The 22,308-nt window shown below is 40.6% G+C and overlaps 1 protein-coding gene across 4 annotated transcripts in view; it reads left to right on the plus strand.

The window, feature by feature from the left end:
• The first annotated feature begins 284 nt into the window (after nucleotides 1-284).
• CYRIB (CYFIP related Rac1 interactor B) overlaps nucleotides 285-22,308 on the plus strand; it is a 29,927-nt gene continuing 7,903 nt past the window's right edge. For 2 of the 4 annotated variants that reach the window (XM_086466214.1, XM_086466213.1), the window contains exons 1-5: nucleotides 296-306; nucleotides 12,750-12,832; nucleotides 18,587-18,708; nucleotides 20,348-20,453; nucleotides 21,545-21,681. In XM_086466214.1, coding sequence (XP_086322340.1) covers nucleotides 12,760-12,832; nucleotides 18,587-18,708; nucleotides 20,348-20,453; nucleotides 21,545-21,681 — 438 coding nt within the window. In that variant the 5' untranslated portion in view covers nucleotides 296-306; nucleotides 12,750-12,759. Of the gene's footprint in view, nucleotides 307-11,654; nucleotides 11,738-12,749; nucleotides 12,833-18,586; nucleotides 18,709-20,347; nucleotides 20,454-21,544; nucleotides 21,682-22,308 lie in introns of those variants that run through there. The other 2 variants (XM_086466215.1, XM_086466216.1) reach the window with 2 other exon arrangements.

Below are 22,308 nucleotides of genomic sequence, written 5' to 3' on the forward strand. Positions count from 1 at the left end.
TTTTTCCTAGAAACCGTTTGTTGCCAAACAATCGTGTTCCTTATTTATTTACACACGTAGAGATGAAACGCAATTCTGTTTGTTGTGACACTTTTCAAAAGTCGCAGTAGCGTATAGATGCAGAACTATGTTTATGAAGTAGATCCAGAAAAATAGTACAAGGCTGGGAACGGTTGTATGTTTGCTTTTACGAGGTCAGGTAGCATTACATTTAAGACTTTAGGTGTGAAAGAATGAATTTTCATCATCTCTTTTTCTTTTTAAAACAGACTGGAGGCCAAGAACAGAGTGCAGCACTGGCTGTAGGTAAGAGCTGAAACTTAACCTGCTTGAAAACTCTCTTGACATACAACAAGCAAAAATTGTCATATGTTAAAGAGCAGAAGATGGGACTGTGCTGAATATTAGCAATTTCCTCTTCAAGAACTCGTTTTCTCCCATTTGTTTTTACAGCTTTTGGAAGCTGTAGTGTTCACTAGGAAGTCCTGATCTATGACCTCATTTCTGCATCTTTAGGGTTCAAGATGCTGAACCAGGTTGCAGGTGTTTTGGTTTTTTTGCTTGCATGGAACCTCACCACACAATCCGGTAATGACTTTGAAAACTCTTCACTGTAGCGACATGAAAAGTCCCATTGTTTCAATAAAGGCATTTTTAATGTGCACAGACTGTAGTAGTTTGGCCACATTTAAGAACTTACCCTGAAAGATGGTGTTTCATCTTGCCGGAAGATTTGTATGAAGAAATAATGTTTTGGTGGTTTTTCTTTCTCAGTCTCTTTTAGTGCAGTTACTGTATAACTTCTTTTCTGAACCTGATGCCTTATGCCAGAAACCAGTGCTCTGAACCGGCTTGTAAGATTGAAGAGGTAGCATATGCTGACGTGAGGGCTTTAGCTTTTAGTTTTATAACCTGCTACTTGTCATCTAAGCTACTGCATATAGTGTGTGTGTATTATACTTCATGTTTATTGTGCTGTGCCAGCAGAGCTAACTGTCTTCTGTCAGACCGGGAAGGTAATGCTACCAAACGTGAGGTAGGATTTTTATTTTTTTTTTTCCATTTCTGATTAGTCACCAAAAAGCTCTTTGAATTCTGGGGAGCTGGTTAAGTTGATTTGTCGTCAGTTTTGTTGACAATAGTAGAAAACACTTCCAAGTGCTGTGTCCCAAGCTATTTGAATACTCCATTTGTGAATTAAGAATATATGGCCTTATAAATGTGTTACTAAAGTAGTTGTGCGTTATTTTAGTACATGACTGATGTAGCAAAATACTTGTTTTGAAGAATCGCTGGTTTTGATGAGACTTATGTCACTTTCTTGTCATTCTTAAGAGAGCTTATGGCGATGCTGGGTCAGACCAACAACCCTTTTAGCCTATCTTGCTTCTCTGGGATTATGGAATGAGCCTAGGACTGGGCAAGCGTACAGCAATATTTTCTAAATTTACAATAAACTAACGGGAAAAAACATCCAGGGCCAGCAGCAGTGGTACCTTTTTCATTTGGTAGCTTTTACTTCCGAAGTCAGGAATAGGTGTATTAGCAAAGCTGCAATTAGAACTAGTGCAGACTTTTATTTACAGCGTTGTTTGCGTTTGCAAAGGATTTTGGGAGTCACTAAACTGAGTGAGACCGTGTGTCCATCTAGCCAAGTAGAGTCTCCAGGAATCGCCATCTTACTTCCCTCTGCATGGGTGCCCTTGGTTTCGCTCATCCTTCCACGCCCCCGCTTAGCCTCTACTAGAACAGCTGCTTCCGCGAGTCGTCCAGAAGAGCTGGGAAAACTCAGGGGGCGTTGCTGGGAACGGTACTGCCTGCAGAAGGAGGAAGGCTGTCCAGCAAACAGCTATAGCATGTGGCAAGAAACTAGTATTTTCTTTGAGGAAACTGAACCAACAATGTCTTGGGTATTGAAGGGAAAACGCGTCTGCTTCAGGTGCTGTTGTCCGCTTCAGCAGCCCTAGAGTTCATGCGTGTGTCTGAGGATGCTTTCACCTTCTCCTGCTGTGCTGAGACCAAGTAGCTGCCAAATGCTTAACAGCGTCTTAAATCAGGTGAGAATCACCGGTGCGAAGGGTTTGAAGGGACTGGCAGAAGTCCTGCCCCGGGAACGCTTTTAATAGGAAAGCACCAGTAAGTTGACAATAGTCAAGAGCTGGAGACTATTGAAAACTTTGCCCCGTTCTTTGAAGCTTAATCAAACTTAACTAGATGTCACTTTCCGAATAAGGTTAAAACTTGGAAAAAAGCTTAATATCCATCAAAACCTGAACCTTCAAGTGTGAGCAGATGCCTGGGGAAGGGCAGGAACAGGGAGGGCATGTACTGGTGCTTCTTCCAGTATGTAAGTGTTTTCAGGTCAAGTATTTTTGAGCCAGGTGTGATTATTAGGTGTATTCAGTATTCTTTCATGGCTTTCTGTCCTGCATACATACCTTGTTTTCCCCAAGAACTGCTGCAAACTCCTTGTCAGACGAGGTGAGATGGACTTGTAGAGTTCCCAGAGGGACTGGTGCAGGAAGTCATGACTCTGCATGATACTCTGCATACTGGCTACTCAACGAATTGCAGGTGGTATATACCACTGGAGAATAGTAAATGTTGCTCCATATTTCTGATAGGCGGATGAAAATAAATTGTCTTATGGTATCTTACACTTATGGGGTACCTTTGGATTGATTTTTAAGGTTAAAAGAAAATTTGAGGTATGTTGGGAGGGATGGAAAATTAGATAAAAGATGATCAGATTTAGCCCAACTGGGAGAATCTGGACCAATGTGGTCTGTTGGGGTTTTGTTTTGGTTTTTTGCTTGGTTGGTTTTTTACACTTGCTTTCTAGCGAGAAAAACTATCCGGACTCAATAAAAGCAGTTGATACTATGCTATGCCTCTTGTGGCTATCTGAAGAAATAACTGGAAATAACAAAGGTGGCTGTAGAACTTTGGTCTTGCGAGAAATCTCTTGTGAAACTTTAAAGAAGCGAACAACTACGTAGAGACCAGTTTTATTCCCCCACCCTGCCTGTCTGTTTTGGTACTGTTTCTGAGAACAGATGGGATGGGAAGGAGTATCAGTCTGCTAGCCACGGTCTGGTGTACCATCCCCAACTGGGTGTGTTTCATTAGCCTTCTATGTTCTGCAAACAGACTTTGGTGTCTCAGATGGACAGTCGGTGTCAGGTTCGTACGCACGAGGCTTGCGGTTTAGTACTGTGACACTCCAAAAAGCCACCCTTGAGACAGAATATCTCAATGAACGCTTATATCTATTAACCTGATGACTAGATAATCTATCATAATATTGTTAGGGAGGGCTTTGCAAGCCAAGGCACTGAAGGGGTGCAACAGTTCGGAGCCAAACTGAAAGAAAACGCTTCATTTGAGCACTAGTGATGCAGATGACTGTACTCCTTGTCCCGGTGCGTTAGGTGGCAGTGTTACCAAGGCTGCTTGTCAGAGCCTCCGTGCAGCTTCATCTAGCTTGGGTACTGAGACATATGGCAGTCTGATTCTCACTGAGGGGAATTCAGCTATTTTGAAAGAAAACACATTTCCAAATAAAGCTAGGCTTGAAGAGGCGTGCTTTTTCACAAGTAAAATACAAACTAAAAGCTGGTAGATCAATGGGACTAGACGCTGTAGTGAAGTTAAGGATTGAAAATGATTTTTTCTAGCAGTTAGATAAAACTTGCAGGTTTGGGGGTTTTTTTTGGTGGTTTTTTTTTTTTTCTTTACACTGAGATGAAAAGCTGGCAGGAGAAAGATTTATCATACAAGTTATTGATGCGTTTGGGTTTTTTGGAGATAAGAGCTTGACAGCTGTTAAATTACGGGCTGACATCCTTGAAATAGGAAATTTAGTAATGTAGTGTAGCACAGTTTTACTAGACATACTATCTTTTGTAGAGTAAGAAGCTTTTCAGTGAAATAATAAAAAAGCAGTCTGTAAATCTATGACATGTTTTGTTAAAAGCTTCTTTGCGTCTTTATGTACCTGATAAAGATAGAATGTGCTCAGCGCACTTTGAAAAACGGCACACTTCAAGGTCAGTCGCTGTTTCGATAATAATGCCACAGTATCATGGACTAAATTGCAGTATTTGGGCTGGAAGGAACTTGCCGGCTGGGACCTGTAAGACTCTAAAGAGCATGAGCGCATTTGAAGCTTACGGGTCTCTGGAAGATCAAACTGTAAGGCAGTGACCTCTCTTGGAGGAGTTGCAGCACTGCAGCAAGCTTCTAAGATCTCAAACTTATGAAGGAGAAGGCAAAGTGTAAATTGCATTCAAATGTAAACGTCCCTGAACTAAAAGAAGTTGGTTGGTTGGCTTGTTTCTGGTGGCTGCAGTCTAACTGAACTAAAAAGAGCATTTTGCAGAATTCAGTTAGAAAGCACGTTGAGCTCGCATCGTTTTGAAAGAGGAAAGCATATCTGATTGTTTTGTAGCCCCAGATTCACTCTCGGCAAAAATGTGCGGTTCCTCGTTGAAGGGTAAATCAGAGCAGGTTTTTGGAGCATAGGCTCTCCCCTTTTCGGTACAAGTTCTGTTTTAAAAATAAGAGTAATCCTTTCAGACAAATTGGGGTTTATTCCAGACTTGTGTGGGCATGCTAAGTTGTTTTATTGTAGCTGCTGTCAAATAAGTTATTCAGTGTCAGCTGTGCCACTAAAATATTCCCGAATTAACAAGGCTTTAAGTCTGCCTTTTCTAAAGGAACTGTGGATTCTTCAGTGCCTTTCCCTTGATTTTGTCTAAGTGGAAAAATGGACTGAATAAACACTGACCTGACCGTACTTTACAATTCTGGTTTTGAGGAATGTGAGCCTTTTTTCACTAGACTGTTTTCCCTGGCAGGCCTCCATTTTCCTGATATGTCAAGTTTTGAATTCAGCTTTGTTCAGAAAAGAGACTTTATTGATGATGTGCGATCTCAAAAAAGTAACTTCAGTTTCAACTAAAACAGTTTATTCTGTCAGTCAGTTTGGCCAAAAGAACTGACATCAGAGGCAGCTTTAAAGAGCTTTTAAGTAGCCTGAATACTTACTTTCCTATCCAAAAACATTTTCTACCTGGCTGTTTAAATTGTTTTTTTCAGGTAAGATACTGATGGTTGAAGCCCCAGGAATTCAATGGAGGTTTTTTTGTTTGGTGTTTATTTTTTTTGCCTTGCATGTTTTCTGTTCTTCTTGTGGTCGATTTGCAGCTAGTGGTTTGTGGAAGGATAACCACTAGGTGTCAGGAGCGGAAAGCGGTGCGCAGAGCTTTGCACAGGTTTAGGGCGTGAAGCGTGTCGTGAAGTGTATCTAAAAGCTGATGAAGCCTTGCATTTGCCAGAACAATTTGTCCAGCAATGAATTGAAATAGTGTTTTATAACTGACTGGTGACTGGTGTGTGTTTGATTCAGCAGTCAGATGTCAGTATCTGAACTCTGATACCTTTAGTTGGTATTTAGTAGGTGATGGGTTCTGAACATGAGACCAGCTTATCCAAAATCTTAACTTGTTTTAAGCTAATAGGACCAAAGTGCTTCTTCCTAAATCTCAAGCTCATAATTTCCGTATGTTGGTATCTTTTCCAGACTGAGTGATAACTACTCTATCTGTTTTACTATTGTCTCAATGATTATTTCTTGTCTGGACAATCTGTTTTATTACTTTGGGATTTTAGGTTTAATGGTAAATCTTTATTGCTTTAAATCCCGCTAATATCAATCGTAGGAGTTAGAATGTGTCAGAGGGCGTCTGTGTTTCTCTAGCACTAATCAGAAGATAGATGTCTGTGCATCAGAGTAGGAAAAACAGGTTTGGATCCGAGGAAAATACTATGGCTTTCTGGAAAGAGTGATGCCCGCGCTGTAGCTCACAAGCCTGTTTCCGTCTCTGCAGCACTCCAGCTTTAAGGTTGAGGGCACGTATAGTCTCGCTGCTCGTGAAGCTTGGCTGCTTCCTCGGGAGAGAAGATGTCACTGGATGCGATAGGCTGCCTGCTCTGTGATGCCGTGTGTTGCTAAGGGCTGCCTTGCGTTCAGCCCATGTGGGCAGCCGCCTGATCGCTGTCTCTTCTCCCCCCCCCCCCGCCCCTTTCATGGCTTACATACCATGGGCAGAAAATGTTCAGTAAGCCCTGAAACAATTGCCAGGCTGATAGGTTTATCGTTCCAGAAAACCAGGACAGGCAGACAGTCAGCTATGGTTTTGTTTATGTGGTAACACTGTAGTGTTATACAATAACATCAGGCTTTTCATGCCTTAAGTGTTTTTCACTTATTATTTTGTGAAAATAGCTCTGAATCAGAGGTTTATGCTACACCATTGACCGACTGAAAATTTAAAACTCAATCCCTGGAAGAAAATGTTTGCTCTTTCATTAGATGGGCTTTCCGTATAATGTTGCGCTTAACTTCCTCGTCCAGACTCCAAAGCATGGATACAGGGTTTTTGTGGAGAACAGTTTTCATGCTCTGGATGTTCCTCTTCAGGCTTAAGCTTCATTAAAAGTAGTTTTGGGAATAGTTTATACTTTTCCAAAAGATGAGCCGATGTTTTCTTCAAGCAGGCGTTCTTTAATGGTCACGAACGCATTTTTTAATCTATTTATTTAACTGGGATTTTTGACTGCTTTGACAAGTATGCTATTCTTCCTATAGAACAAAGCAAAATATAAAATGTCACTTATGAATGTCTTTGTAGTGTTTTACCTCTAACAAGACTAAGTTTTTTCCAGCTGCTCACCAGTTGCAAGCAAAATCCTTATGAGTGTACAGTTTTGTGGGTTGGTTTTTTTTTTCCTTTCAGGTGTGAGTGGGGGAAATTTATTTAGTGCTTGGCCGAATTTAGTTGCATCATGTATTTCTATTAAATTTCCCCTGGGCTTAGCTTAGAGGGGAAAAAAAGAATTGAAACATGTCAGGGATGTTTTCAGCATGAAGGGCATGCGTGCAAGACTTGTTTTGAAAATATGCCTTTGCTTTCCGCTTGTCTGATCATGACACTACACGCAACATCATACAACCCCATAAGGCTGTAATGGGCCAAATCACTGTAATCAAATGTGGCATTCCGTATGTCTTCCTCCGCAAGTAGGTCAAGTTTAAACCACGTTCTTGGCTCGTGCTCTGATTTCCCGTCACCTGCTCCACGTGGCTCGAGTATTGTGCTGGAGCGCAGAGCATGCTAGGAGGGGTTCTGGGCAGCTTCACAGGGACAGTTGGGTTTTGGACAGAGACTGGGGGATGGCTTTTTTTTTTTTTCTGCTCCGATTTTATGATGTTGGATTCATGGCAAGAGAAGATTTCAGTGGTCTAAAGTGTGCTTTCACTGAATCTTACACTGTCAGTTTACCTAATGAGTTATCTTTGGACACGGCGTTCTAAAATCCTAAAATCAGTAAGACCCCTGGGAGAAAAAACAGTTTGCAATTTTTGAAGTGTACTACGCTCTAAATGAGAATACCAAATAAAATTGGACGGGCGCGTGCTCTGAAGCTGTGGAAGAACAAGTAGGTAGCGACCTACTTGTGACTTAAGGCTGAGCATGTGAATGTTTTCATGTTGGTGATTGCAATATGCAAAATTCTTCTTGGATAAGGATTACAGCTTCAGTGTGGATTTTGTTCCGGTTGCGCTGGAACAATTGTAGGTCCAAAGGTCCGTTAACACCCACAGAAGTCACCTCCAGTCAATGTTCTGAGTCAGCTGTTTGGCTCTGAGGCAAAGCCCAGCTGCAGGATATGAAAGTCAGTAGTAGTGCTTGCTCTTGGCTTTGCTCTTTATACAGGCTCAAATCTTTCTTGAATTAGGGCTGACTGATGTGGCAGTGAGCTCAAGAAGGATGCAGTTAGTGCTGGAAGATGTCCTTGATGAGGCAATGATAGCTCAGCGTCGGGGCTAGTTGACTGGAAACACATCTGGCTTTCCAAAACAGTAGTTCTACTTAGTTCAGCTGAAGTTGTGGACTTTCAAGGAAATCAGAAGAGTGCCTGGTAAGTCGGTACTGACTGGGCATGCCACTGTGGTCGTTAGTTACCAAGATAAGCTTTCGTAGAACTACTAAAATCTTCTGTGCTGGTGATGCTTTTACAAGGCATCAAGGAGCAGAAGAGGTCTCTGAAAATACCCGTGATGGCTGGTTTTGTAGGCTGCTTCTTTGACTACATGCAGGTTGTCGTCATCTTGAATATTAGAGCCAGTAGTGGACCTTCTTTCACGTGTTTTGGGCCCAGCAGAAATGCAAATGACGAGCCATCTTGAACAAAACAAAAATCTCTAAATTTGGGTCTGTCAGGAGCCTGAGGTATCTCTGGGCTAGGTTGCTTTACTCTAGATTTTGCTGATAGAGCAGCCTCTCAGAAAGGTCAGTTTTCTATGCTGTGACACCACGGTCTCGTTTCTAGAAGGCCATTTCAGAGCTTGAGAAGCTAGTGCTTAGCCTTGCTGGACGAGTAAATTCCCGTCTGTTGGATCTTGCGCTCATTATCTCAAACGCTAAGGAGAGAGAAAGTGTCCTCCCAAGAAGTGCTGGAACAATGACATCTTCTCAACTTCCGTCTCAATTGAGTTTTCAAGCTTTCTTTCTAGCTTCTTAAAGTCTTTTTGGGTTATAATTTGGAGGAATGGTCGTTTTCACAGCTCTTAAAACTTAAGGAGTACTTGTGATCCTTGAATAACTTAGAAATCCTCTTGATACAAGTGTCAAAAATACTGTGTTTGTGCAGCTCCTGCTAGATTTCCATTCACTCCGTAAAAACTGAATGTGCAGTGAATGTTTTCCTGCTAAGAAAGCAAAGGCGATTGCGTATCTTGTGTGCAAACTGTGACGTGACTGAAGGTGATCAAGATTTTTTTCAGCATGCTGAATGCACGAGGGAGCCGTTACCAACTTCAGCTTCGTTACAAACAAGCGTTCGTGCAGCTTTGTGTTCATGCAAATGGAAATGTATTCCTGTATCGCATGTTGGGATCTTGCTGCTGTCGTAGTTGGATTAATCCATTCTCATCATCTTCAGTTTCTCTCTGCTTCTCAGAGAGGCAGTTCACTGAACTGTTACCATTAGGCCAGTTGCATCTTCTGCTTGAGTTTGTTTCACATCTACTGTTTCATTGTAGTGCCAAACCATTTATTGTGCTTCTCTGTTTGTTAAACTCACTCCCAGGAGAGAAACCATGTATTCTTATTCACTAACTTTTCTGAGGGATGGAGGTCTGAATGAAGGTTGTTTGTCTTGTAAAACTGACTCCTTGACCCCTTACTCATTTTAGGAAGTGGTGGGGGTTCAGTTAAACAGTCTGTTCTGCAGCGGTGGTATGCTCTTCTGTGAACTTGTCTTCAAAATACTTCAAGCCTATAAGCGTGCCCCTACTCTGACCTTCAGAAGTCGTGTTATCCAATATTTAAACCACATGCATGACCTGGTAAACTCTTAGGAGACTGGTTAATATCAAAACAAATGCAAAACCTGCATAGAGGCGTTTACTTGAGGTATTGAAAATATTTGGGTGGAGGAGGGGATGGTGCAGCTGAAGAGCTGGAGCGTGGCAGTATTTGGAGGTTAGAGTTCTCTTTAGGCAGTTAGTGCCATTCACTGCTGTGTATTTTACACTTGCTTGTTAACGTTGGAATTGAAATGTGTAATACACTGCTCTGAGAGCGAGGTCTGTTTTTTAAATCCAAATCTACAGACTCAGTCACCGTTAGAGAGCTTGTACTTTTGGGTTTTTATTGCTCCTGTTTGAAAACATTTGTTTAAGAATGCCTCTGTATTTCAACTTTTTCCAGTTTGTGAACGTCCTCGTTGATGGGGAGCGGACTAAGTGGCTTATTCAGTCCTTTGTTGCAGAACATGCTTGTGAGATACGGAAAAGTAATTTCTCTGCTTGCTGATGCTGCTTGTTTACACAGTGTTACTGCACATACAGCGTTTGAAGAGTTCGCTAAGCTTTGGAACAGAAAGCTCTGGAAAAGCTGCCTCTGAAGACACAGGTTTTGATGGATTAGTTTTTAACACTTCCGCTGTCTGAACTGGACGCCCTGATTTAAAACTTCCTTAATGTGTGTTTCTCACAGACTCAGAAATCCAATCTGACTTTCCAGAAAACTAAGTTCAAATGCTTGGAAAGCAGGACTTGGGTTTTCTTGAGTTTCAAGGAAGAAGTTGAATGCGCAAAAAAGCAAGTGTATATACCTAGTGATGAAGTTCTATGGGCAGAATCCACTGTGATCAGTTGGATTACACTCAAAGTCACTTTTTTAAAAAAAATACAGATTTTTAACTATTTGGTCATTCTATAGAAGTTGTTTGAGTAAAGACTATTGTAACTGGTGGTTGGAGCAAGGACTGAGTGATTTGCAACAATCTGGGGTTAATTCCCCCTTCCTTCTCTAACTTTTATGTGGCTGCTTGCTGAATCTTATGGATCCTGAAAAATAAATAGCGTGCTGTTCTTAGTTTTGCTTTTCCCCTCACACACCAGTTGCGTTTTCATGGAACTCAAGAAATCTGTCAAGACGTGTTCTGAAAATGTGTTTTGCCAGACCGTTTTGCTTTGTCTTCACATTGCTTCTGTTTTCTTGATTCCTAATAACGTAATGATTCTGACGGTCATGCTGCCTCCCTCCAGGTAAACATCAGTCTCCAGTAAAAATCGGGGCGGGGGGAGGGCATACACTGGTAGGTGGTTGGTAGGTTGGTAGAGTTACACTAATTCAAGACTTGATTTTTTTTAGATCTTATGCTTGAAGCCAAATGTCAGACTCTTGATGACTTATTCTTAAATAACTTGAAATCAGATTTTTGGGTAGTGTCTTGTGTTCGTCTTGCAGCAGCACTCCAGTGAACTGCTGTTTCAGGGCAATGGTTCTTAAGTATATTTTCAGCCTCTGTAAAACATGGGAGGGTCCTTGAAAAGGCTGCCTGGTTGTGAAATGTAGTTTTCATAGTCCTGCTGAAGGTATCGATTTCTGAAACTTATGGTAACGTTTGAAACGGTTTCATTAATTTATCTGACCTTGAGTAATCTAATGACGATTTAATTTTTCTTCCATTTTTCATTTCTTTTAGCTGGGATGTGACAGCAAGCATAAGAAGAACTGTTGAAACTTGTTTATCTCCTGTTTTTGGAAAACTCTAACTTGTGTTTAACTCGTCACTTTACATGATTTGACAGGAAGAGCTGTTCGTTGGCCACAGATTACTACTACTAAGAGGCTTTCTGAAATGTGTTTTGGGTTATGGAGTGATAGTAAAAAATCAGGCTTATGAGGACACCGGTTCCGTTTGAGGTTGCTTCTGTCGTCAGCAACAATGTCTTTGTTGGCTGCGGGTTGCTGCAGTTACGCAAACCGATTGCTCAGTCGTCGTACGTAACGTATTCGTTAAATGTATTAAACAAAGATGAAGTCGTCAGTAATTCACATCTTTGTTTTTCTGAAAGCTGTAACTTTGGTTGTTTTTTTTTTTTTTTTCAACCATCACGCCTCCTGAGAAGGGGAGTGGAAACGCGCTGTACAGTGCACGTTTCCTACTTCCCACCAGGAGGTGATGAACCCAGTGCTGAAAACCCGACAGGAGCCCTGCTCCAGGGAGCCCCAGGCGTGTACTGAAGACAGGAAACGGTTGACGGAACTAAATTATGTTGCCATTTTTATTTTTAGGTTTGCTGGCATGGGTAATCTCATTAAGGTGCTAACCAGGGACATAGACCACAATGCAGCACATTTTTTCTTGGATTTTGAAAGTAAGTCTCTCAGCCCTTCACAGCGGGTGCGTTTAAAATGGTAACAGTAGGGTTGCTTAGACCTGCTGCAGTGAAGGCTAGGGGACGCCGTTGCAAATCTGCGATTTGAAAGAGTTGCATGTGGTTCTTTTCCGTTCCTGTTTTATTTCTTTTTTTTTTCCCCTCCAGTAGTAGCCAAGCCACCATCATGCTACTGTGTAAATTTTCTTTCCTTGTGCTTAGTCATTTTGGGTCTCTGTGGTCCGTGATGTCCATCCATCTGCCTGCAAATCCCAGAATCATAAAATAATAAATTCTGTCAGTATGCCATAGTGATCTGTGCTGAGCAGGTGTTTACTGTAAATCTTACGCAAGAGTAAGTACGAAATCGTTCCTGATCCTGGTTTGGCCGTTCATGGTGCAGTTAATGTGCATTTTTCACCTCCAAAAGTCCAAAGTGGAATTGATGTTTTAGGCACCTTGTGTAAGAGATCTGTGGCATACCTGTTAGCGTTTTCTGCACTCTGCAATGATGTGTCTTACACGTTTCTCTGTAATGGCTTTCTGACAAAATTGTAAGGGCTGACCAAAGTGAAGCTCTTCCGTTCTGTTGTCCCATCAGGTAAAAATCATCTGTAGCATGGCTACCGTGTCAGTGCTTGCAAATACGGTACTTGGCCCTCACCGTGGTGCTCCTGCTCGGGACACTGGTGCTCGGGTGTACCGGGACAGAATTAGTCCCTGGCGAGGCCTTCGGATGGAGCTCTGCCCCTTGCTCAGAGGGGCGGCTGCGGAGCTGTGGGCGCCCTAGTCACTTGTTACAGGAAAGCTGCATTGCATCTCTGGGATCACCCGCTGTACGTCCGCGAGGTGGGGGTCTCCCTCCACCCACCAGGGCGGCAGCCTGAAGGACGGGTTCATGCCTGATGGAACTCTCTGATCTTCTTTTCCCCCACCGCTTCAATCAACTGTGTTTGGGCTGTTCTTTCTTGTAAAAAGAAAATTTTCTTTTCTCTCATTCTTGTCTTGGCAGGTACCTTAACATGGGGAACCTTCTAAAAGTTTTGACATGCACAGACCTTGAGCAGGGGCCAAATTTTTTCCTTGATTTTGAAAGTGAGAAGATGATTTTATATATCTATTACTCTTTGCCTGCAGTAGACTGCATTTGTCGTGTACTAAGTACATGTTTTCACTTTGCCATCCTTCTAACAGCTTTGCATGCCTGAGCTATGGATAGTTGTTCAGCGAACTTTTGTAGAAACCAATAATCTGTTTTAAAATAACCTCAGTTTCTAAAATTTAAAATCTTTATTTCAGGGAGGGCTTTCAAATTATGTTTTTCTGTTGGGATCTGATATGGTTCTCGTTTCAAACTGAAATCCTGTCTGCATTTAATCAAAACTTTAAAAAGAATTTGAATTATTTGAAGACTTTCTGAAATGCCAAGGAGATACGTGCGCCTTAAAGGAAGGACTGAATATGAAACCTGATTCTTTTTCCTTCGCTTCCAGTGTGCCACTGAATAAGGCTGCATATACAGGCTGGTTCACAACAGCTATTCATAGCTCCCCAGCATCATCGTGTTAAAGGTGTCTATGTGAACCTTTATCTGATTTGGCATTGAAATTTGACAGTTAACCTCATCCCCCCTTAAAAGGGGGGCTCAGAGTGTAGAGATGAAATTGCTTTTGAAAGAAGAGATGTATAGCTTGTCTGATCAATGCCAAGCGTTCTGGAAGGTTTACATATTGTTGGTGCTTCTGCTTTTCCTTTTTGTTGCATGATATAATATAGCCTAAGAATGGCAGGTAAGTGTTGTTGGCTGCTGCTATGCATGTTTAATTACTTTCTTTTGGGATATGCTGTTGCTTTACCGGCTGTACATCAGCAAGCATAAAATAAGAAAACTAATATTCAAGGGTGTTTTGACCATGTAATAATATACATTGAAATAGCATAAAAAATAATTGATGAAGTATTGTGATATGGATAATTTGAGATGCGTTGTATTTCCTTACCTTCCCCCAAATTATTTTTCAGTTGTGTTTGAAACAGTAGCAATTGGTTATATTAGTTCTAATATGAAAGCGAATGCTTGGAGAAATATGGGTTTTGCTTCGATGACGTTTAAAGTTTTAACTTCCCCAAACCTTTATCCTGTACTGTTGATTTTAGCAATTGTCTTTTCTGAATATATTGTTGTTGGAAGATGATAGCCGTACAAATTATTCTTAAAGAGAAGACAATAAAGGGCTGTGTTTAAAAGTAAATAAATAAATAAATAAATCAGACAGTGAAACTTGTTTAAAACCGTTTCAAATCTCACATATCATCAGAATAGGTACACCTTAGTGAAGTAGGGAGAACTAATATGAGAGAATATTGGAGCTGTGAAGCTCCAGCTTAATCTGCAAATACTGACCATTTAATTGGACTAAGTTGAATTCAAGTTAGCTGGATACAAGAGGCATAATTCTAAAATCAATTGCAATAAGAATAGCTGCTGTTTTCAAAAAGATACTGATTCTTTAGCTATCAGTTTTGTTTTGAAGTGCATGTTTTGAGCATGAACAAGATTTGGCATGAGAGTAAGAGGTTGCTGACATGAAATGTTTACGTATGCAGTCAAATTAAGTGACTTATATTATGGCTGAATTGTTAGACTGTTCTTTATTCATTTTTGGACCCTGTCCTGCGTTTGTTTGTGCTGCTATACTGTGTATCCCTGCTTCTTTCTACTCTGTTTCAGATAGCTTGCCTTGACAGGATCTTGGCTTTGACACAGTCAAGATCTTTCTTCAAGACTTGGCACTTAATCTTGTGATACTTAATGTTGTGTTTTTATGTGGAAGAGCTAGTAAGCTCTGTGTTAAAACCAAATTTGCCAATTCTGTGTTGCGCCTGGCCCAGTAATATGCAATTTGAAGTCTTTTGTTCTTAAATGCATATATATCTTTGGAGTGAGCAGGCTAGTTAAATGTTTCTTGCACAATACCATAAAGAGCTAAAAATCTAATGTTCGTAAAGCTTTATATAAATCTTATACATATCTTGGTGCCCGATTCCAGTGGTTTCACTATCAGAATACCTGCAAAAAATGTTCGGATAAATGATATATGGGCTGTTGGCTTTTCCTTGCTTTAACACTCATTAAGCTTATGTTTTCTTTGGGCGCTCTCCTTACCTATTTGAAACAAATAGTTGTCTTAAGTATTCTACTGGAGCCTCTGCAGTGCCACTTTAACGTGAGCAGAGGAAAATGCACAGCTTTAAGGACAATATTGTTAACATAAACCAGCCACCTACCACGTGGGAAACCTACCGCTCAACTTTCGTGTTGGTGCCATTACTGTCACAGCGCAAATCCTGTCCAAATTTGCTGATCAGAATAGTAGCTAAAATACAGAGTACTTTTGGTTGCAGATGGTGATCTCAAGGTAGTTCTGAAAGTATTCTGCATTACCTCCGAAGAACTTGGCTAAGTTTCAGAGGAGCCGCAAAGATAGCCTTCTCCGTAGTAATGATGGTAGAGATGAGTAAATTACTGCATCTCCAGCAGTCTGAGGTTTTTCTCTCCCTTGTAAGTTTTGTCCCAGACGATTTCAGACGACTTAATGTGTTCTGCCCTGGGAAAAAACTCAGTTTAACTAGTGTTTGCTGTGCAGTATAAACTTTTAACCCGAAATTTCTCTCCCTACTAGTCCTGTAGGCTAGCCAAGTATTTTTTTTAAATAGTCACTAACTGTGTGTGTTCCCCGCACGTAATATGTTGTCATGCTTCCGTAGCATTTAGTTCATATAACAGTGTTTGTATATTGTTTCAAGTCTACTCTTTTGTCTTTAATACGTTACTGTGTGAGCTTTTCTGAAGTCTATATTGCATCTAGTTCAGTAACATTCTGAATAGATTTCAAATCAATTTAAAGATGCCCATTTACTTGAGGGACCTCAGTCTTCACTTTGCTGACTATTGGACTGAAAATGGGAAGGTTGCCCTGAATAACCGGCAGGCAGCTCTCATGGCAACAGGGTCAAACGTCAGAGCAGTTCAGTGAACTGTGCTGAGCTGTATCTGTCCTTTCTATGGAGAACGTTGCCAGGGAAAGGCAAAGCCTTGTCATAAAGTTGTAGCAGGAACTTAGATCCATGGAAGAGGGGGAAAGGGAAATCCCTGAAATTGTATGCCTCCTTCATCCTGCAGTTTGCATGCCTGGCGTTGCTGGTTGCTTTTTCTTGGTTGTCAAGACTAACCCCAGCAGTACAACTCCCTTTCCTGCTCTGTGCACAACCACATTGAGGAAAAAGAGTTCCACAATTGGTGATTCTCAAGAGAAAGTCCCGTAGCTTGAGTCCTCTGGTACATGCTGATACGTGGGAATGCTACCTCCATCTGCTGAAGATAACAACAGGGCTTAGGAGGGGGATCTTCTTCCTCTTTCTCCACCTGTGATGGGCTTTCAGAATGCAGCACTGCAAAGCAAATAAACCAATTGCTTCGAGTCAGCCGGCACTAAGGCTTGAAGATTTCCTATATTGTGTCTTTTAAATCTATCCTAGTAACATCCTAAATGTGTTGTAAAGTGAATATAAAAGAATTTAGGTTTACTTTTTAAATTTAAGCTCTTTTCTAGGTGCAGAAGAATTACAGATGGGAGAGGAACTTAGTTGGGACAAATAAAGTTTGCAGATTTCCTGTGCTGGAGAGGACTTGGTGCACCGAAATGAAATACATACCAAAAGAAATAATCCAGTGCCTACTGGATTTTAAAATGTCTATATTTAGAAGTTTGTTATAATCAAAACAAACATGCAAAAAACAATAACCAAAAAAACCCAATGCCCCAACAAATTGAGTGTAAACCATTGTTTTAGGTTTCCTGGAACACTTTAGGGAAAGGAAATACAGTAGTTGGCTGGTTACGTGCGAAGTGAGACAGGCTAACAGAGGTGTTGAAGGTGTTGACTTGTGTAGCCAGCCGTTCAGTGAAGGCCACTTAATTTGTATCTGGAAGATGATTTTAATTTCTAAACTAGAGAGGGTAAAGAAAAAATGGCATGAAAAATTAAATAGGCAGGAGATGTACTCGGTGTGAGACGATCCAAGTGGCAAGTCTTGATTGCATTATTTAACACCACAATCTGGAATGCGACAGAGCTTCACGTTTTAGCCTGTATTTCACTGTAGCATTTCATGTTTGTGCATGAACTGCTGCCAGTCAACTGGTGCTTACCTGTCTGCTCTTTTCTCTCATTTTTTTTTTTTTGTCTTCATTTCTTACAGCAGTCTTCAGCAGCTTTCAAAATTAGAAATGTGACCTTTGTGGTGATCTGAAAAGCACTGGCCACTTTTACTCGATGCCTAATCAATGTGGTGGTCTTACGCTTTTTTTAAAAGGAGTGACCAGCTTTTTGTTTTACCCATGCTAATTCTTGGTGGTTCTCAAAATATCGCAGTTAAACTGTTACAAGGTCTCTATATAGGCATATTTGCTAATTATGCCCACTCTCTATGTGTTAAACCATAAAAATAAGCAGTATTATGCAAAAATTACAGCGAAGTCCAGACAGGCAATGCATGTGAAACTTACTTGCTCCTAATACAAACTTCATTTTCTAGTGTTTTTTTTTTTTTTTCTGGTATGCAACACTAGGATACTGTGATTTTTATTTTTTTTTTAAATTTTTTTTTTTAATGTAAGTATGTACCTTACTTCCATCGTTGTTAATGGGAGTTAACATATGGATCATGGAAAAAGCACTTTAAAAAAAAACAAAAAAAAACCCCCCACATTTCCCAGACTCTTTAAACTGCACAAAATCATGAGGATATGTTGTCCATAGATAGATTTTGTTTGTCCCTGTAAAAAAGAATCTATTGTTAATACCCTGACTTTTGGCATTGGAAATCCTGGATTAAAATATCGTGATACTTATTTCATAACATATTTTGCCCACGTAAACAGAGAAGTTTGTGGGTTGTTTGGGGTTTTTTTTAAGATCTTCAGTAGCAGCTACAGCAACTACCTAAATGTTTTTCCTTCAGCCTAAAAGGAACTAATCTTATGGCTTCCATCAGAATTTTAAAAGTTGGTCTGAGATACTTGTACTAGGTGATTACTTTTGAAGGTTAAAGCCTTTTATAGATTCTTCTCAAAACATACTTCTTGCTGAATCATGTTTCTTTAAACGTGTATGTGTAGCTTTTGGTGATGACGACCAAATACGCTTTTGGAAAGTCTTTAGCTTATTACGGAAAAATGGGGAGACGGCACATATCCTTAAAGAGGGTGGAGGAGAAAAAAAATCCAAACAAACGTTAGATCTTTTTGTTCTCAGCTCTGATTTTGCGATTAGAGCAATAAAGAATATGTTTTGAGAAGTAAATATGTTTAAAAGTAAAAGATATAGCTACTTTCCCAACCAGTAAAAGGGGAGGCAGGGGAGATAGAAAATAGTCTGATGGAGCGTTTCTAGATAACAATAAACATGAACATCCCCTGTAGTATGTGCAGTGAGGGTGTCGGGTGCTTACCTAAGTCCCTTCCATTGGGCTTGTAATGTACCCCAAGGTGAGAGTGATGTGGTAGTCGTAAAGACGACTTGTGAGGATTTCTTCTCCTACCTCAATTTTCAGTGATTCAGGAAGGATAGATTCCATGTGGATTTTTGGGGCGCTAAGTGAAGCTAAAAGGCTACTAAACTGAATACAATTATTCTCTTGGAGTTCCTCCTGCATTGTAGTAGCTCTTCACAGAATGAAAATTCTTGATGAGTTGCTGCATGAAGAATTTGTCCCCTAGGTTGTGCCTATTGAATTCCGTATTTTTGTTAAATATATATATATATTTAATATGTTCTGCTGTTTAGATGCCCAACCTACAGAATCTGAAAAGGAAATTTATAATCAGGTGAATGTAGTGTTAAAGGATGCAGAAGGAATACTGGAAGACTTGCAGTCATATAGAGGAGCTGGCCATGAAATACGAGAGGTGAGCTAGAGCGTTATGATTGTGCACAACCTGGGGTTGTTCGTTGTCTGATCCTAACCAAATACTGCTGGATTTTAACTGTGCTTGCGGGAGCTGTTTTGGCAGAGCATGTTGTCTATTAAAATTGCTGTCTTGAATTTCTGCTCTGGAATGTTCCTTTTTAACAGCGAAACAGACGTCGCTTGTTTCAGCAATATTAATGCACATTTGTGATAGCAAATGATGATTCTCAAGCTTTTATGGAATTGTTGCTATAGATTTTTCTTTATATTTCCACATAAGCTCCTCTTGAGCTAGTGGGGAGTTTGGAAAGAGCGTGGCCTGACCACAATGCAGTGTTGAGTAGTGTCGGCATCTTTCTGTACATTAATTGGAGAAGTCTGATGCGTGGTAATCCTTACACAAAAGGCATCTCCTTTTCAGTCCCTTTTAATTGGCTTTTGTTAATTGAAGGAGATGTTTGGAGCAGAAGCAAAGTTTCTGTGCAGTGTGTCACTCCATTTTGCCTTTACCTTTAAGAAAGGGTGGAATAAATACTCTCTCAACCCCCTTCACTTTTTCAGATGCAGCAATGGGGGCTGCTTTGCTCCAAAAGTGGGGAGTTACTCACTGTGACCTAGTCTAAGAAACGCTGTTAGATCGGAGGAATCTCTGCTTACTCCAGATGAATTTGAGATCCTCATAGCCGTTCAACATTAACTAAATTTTTTCTCTCTGTTAAATTCATAAGGTAGGTTTAAGAAGGGTAGCTGTGACACGAAAACACTTAGTAGGGGAGATAGGTTGCTTGTTCTTCAAGGAAGGAGCATGTTCAGGGAGAGGCTGTAGGACAGGGCAGGAACAGGAGCCTGCAGCTCCCATGGAGAAAGAGACGCTCCTGAGAGGAGGTTGACGTTGCAGGAAGGAAACTTTGTAGGGACCAAAGGAGCGTGCTGCTGCAACTCACAGCCCAGGGTTGACTGAGATGTTGGAATCAAGGACTTGACTGTGAGGATGCAGCAGAAGTGATCAGCATTTTTTATTTCTATTTTCTTAGTAATTAGTAGTTGCCAAGTGGTCTAGTTTCTCTCTTAACCTGGAGAGATTGAATCTGTCCGGGAAGCTTAGTGTAAAGACAAGGTCTATACGTATATACCGCAAAGCCCTTGTATACACCATGATTTGGTGGTGGTTTGTGTTGATGATGCTTAAAATGTTCCTACTGTAATATTTTGTCTGTATTTCACAGCAAATTTGTTTGATCCACACACCCCCAAATCAGAAATTGGTGATAGATGCCAACATTAGGATGAGGCTTTGATCACTCAGTTTTTTTGCTGTTGATTTTAATTAACTAGATCCGGTTGTGTAAATTTTCTCATTTGAGTAACTTTATTTTTAACAATGTCTTTATACTCTCCAGGTTGTTTTTCTATTCAGGATACTTTTTGGGGTTTTTTCAACACAAGTATTTAGAGCTTTTGGAACAGATGTGGGTTAGTACAGGTTTGTCTCTCAACTGGATCTTCTCTGTAGGAAGAATTTTTGCTTACTAGCTATTCAGACAGTTGCCCTGCATAGCTTCCCCCCCACCCCCAGTAGTGTATCAGTTATTCTGAATCTAAGCCTACTTTTTTCTTCTTCTTTTTTCTAATTCAAGGCAATACAGCATCCTAATGATGAGAAGCTGCAAGAGAAGGCATGGGGTGCAGTTGTTCCACTAGTAGGCAAACTAAAGAAATTCTATGAATTTTCTCAAAGACTAGGTAAGTGGAACGGTGTCCACTTGGGTTTTTGTCTTCATTAATTAGTACATTTGGCGTATTCGGCTGCGATCACATCTAGGTCAACCCCTTGTTAGGGGATAAAAGCTCACATTGCATAGATTCCTTCCATACGCTGGATTGAATCTTGTTTATATCTGTGTACTGCCTTCTTGCATGTGAAACCAAACTTGCCCCAGTGGATACTTGAGAGGAGAGAGAGAATGGGAGCGTACTTGTCATCCTCTTTCTCTCCCCTTTTAGTAGCTCTGGAAAGCGCTAACCAGCTGATTGTTTTGAAAACTAGTGGACTAATTCATCGGGAATGAATTCCGTAAATGCTTCTGATACCAAGAGTACTTAAAAGTGACTGTGTTGTTCCCCCCCCCGCAAACATCAGAAATAGTTTGGTCTCTGGAAATGCCTGATCTTGGTTCGTGCAGGTGCAATAATACTTCAGATGGTACTTCATGCCTCTTACAAAACCACCTTGACTGATGTTGTGCCTAAGCTGATAAAACCCATTAGACTTGATTTGTTTTTTTTTTTTTTTCACAAATTATCTGTTGTTACCTCACTTTTAAACGGAGTTATTAGCATAGCTCATGGAAAAAAATGAGCTTAAAAAAATGGAAAGTTTTTGCCGGCAAGTTCTGCTTTGTTAAAGAGGTGAGGTATTTTTCTCAAGAAGATGAGCAAGAAGTTGAATTATAAGCTTATCTTAAAAAACAAACATGCCTTCTGCTGTTAGGTGTGTACATCTTGAATTCTGTGTTCTCTTAAAGGCAGCAGTCTGTGCTAACACAGGTTATTGAAATACGTTTTACACAAATGTTGCAGACAAAGCTTGAACAAAACTTTTCAAGAAGTTTTTTTTCGTGGCTGTCAGTGCTGATCAGACCTAGTCTTTACAGCAGCTTGTAAGTAAATACTTTTAACAGTGGCACATAGAAGCAATTCCTCAAGTCCCTTTATTATTAGGCACAGTGTGTTTCGACAGATGTATATTTTAGGCTAGCATGCAGAGTATCAGTCAGGAGGGAGAGGAGAAGCAGGTGCAGTTGTATATTGCAAAACATCTCCTCTCATTTAAGAGGCAGGATTGCGAGGTCTGTTGGGAGCCCTGACCAGCACTCCCTATTCACCAACGCAACACCTGGAGCGAGAGCAGGCTCTTGCTAAGCAGTTTGCAGAAATTCTTCACTTTACACTCCGATTTGATGAGCTCAAGGTAAGAAATTGTTGCGATTTTGTAAGCACAAAGGCTAGCAGAAAGAAAGCAAGTCTGTGTAGTGAAGCCGTCTGGGTTGTGCTCTGTTCCAGGAAAAGCGTGATGGTAGGTACTCGGATATCTGCTGTGCTCGGCTTGTTCGTGTGACCTAGGGTTAGGTTAAACTGGAAAGCAGATGAAATACCATACTAGCTTTAGGCACTTGTTAGATTTCAGTTCGTATTAATCATGTTTCTTCATCTGAATTTGGCGTATCTCTTGGGATAATGCACTCCTGCTTTTAGCATGTGCACCCCCATGGTCCAGCTATTTTCCTGCTAATGTGCAAAGAACTGAGATGAAATTATATTAATTTGCTGGTCTTACCCTTGGAGTCAAACTAGCAAAGTTTGGGGTTTGTTTTTTTTTCAACCTACTGATTTCAAACTCCTGTTTAGGAGACTACTCCTTTTCTTGTTCTTGCTAGAGCTTGTTCTGAAAAATCTGAGAATTTAACCAGAAAGCTCTATGTTCTACATAGCACTTCCCAACATCGCAGGCCTGTTTACTTCAGAGGGTTGAATATTTTCTTGTTCTCAGCATTATATTTGATGGAAACATGTCCTTACATATTTTTTTTTTCTTGAG

This window comes from Leptosomus discolor, chromosome 5 (assembly GCF_034619465.1).
Source record: "Leptosomus discolor isolate bLepDis1 chromosome 5, bLepDis1.hap2, whole genome shotgun sequence".
NCBI classification, from domain to species: Eukaryota; Metazoa; Chordata; class Aves; order Leptosomiformes; family Leptosomidae; genus Leptosomus; species Leptosomus discolor.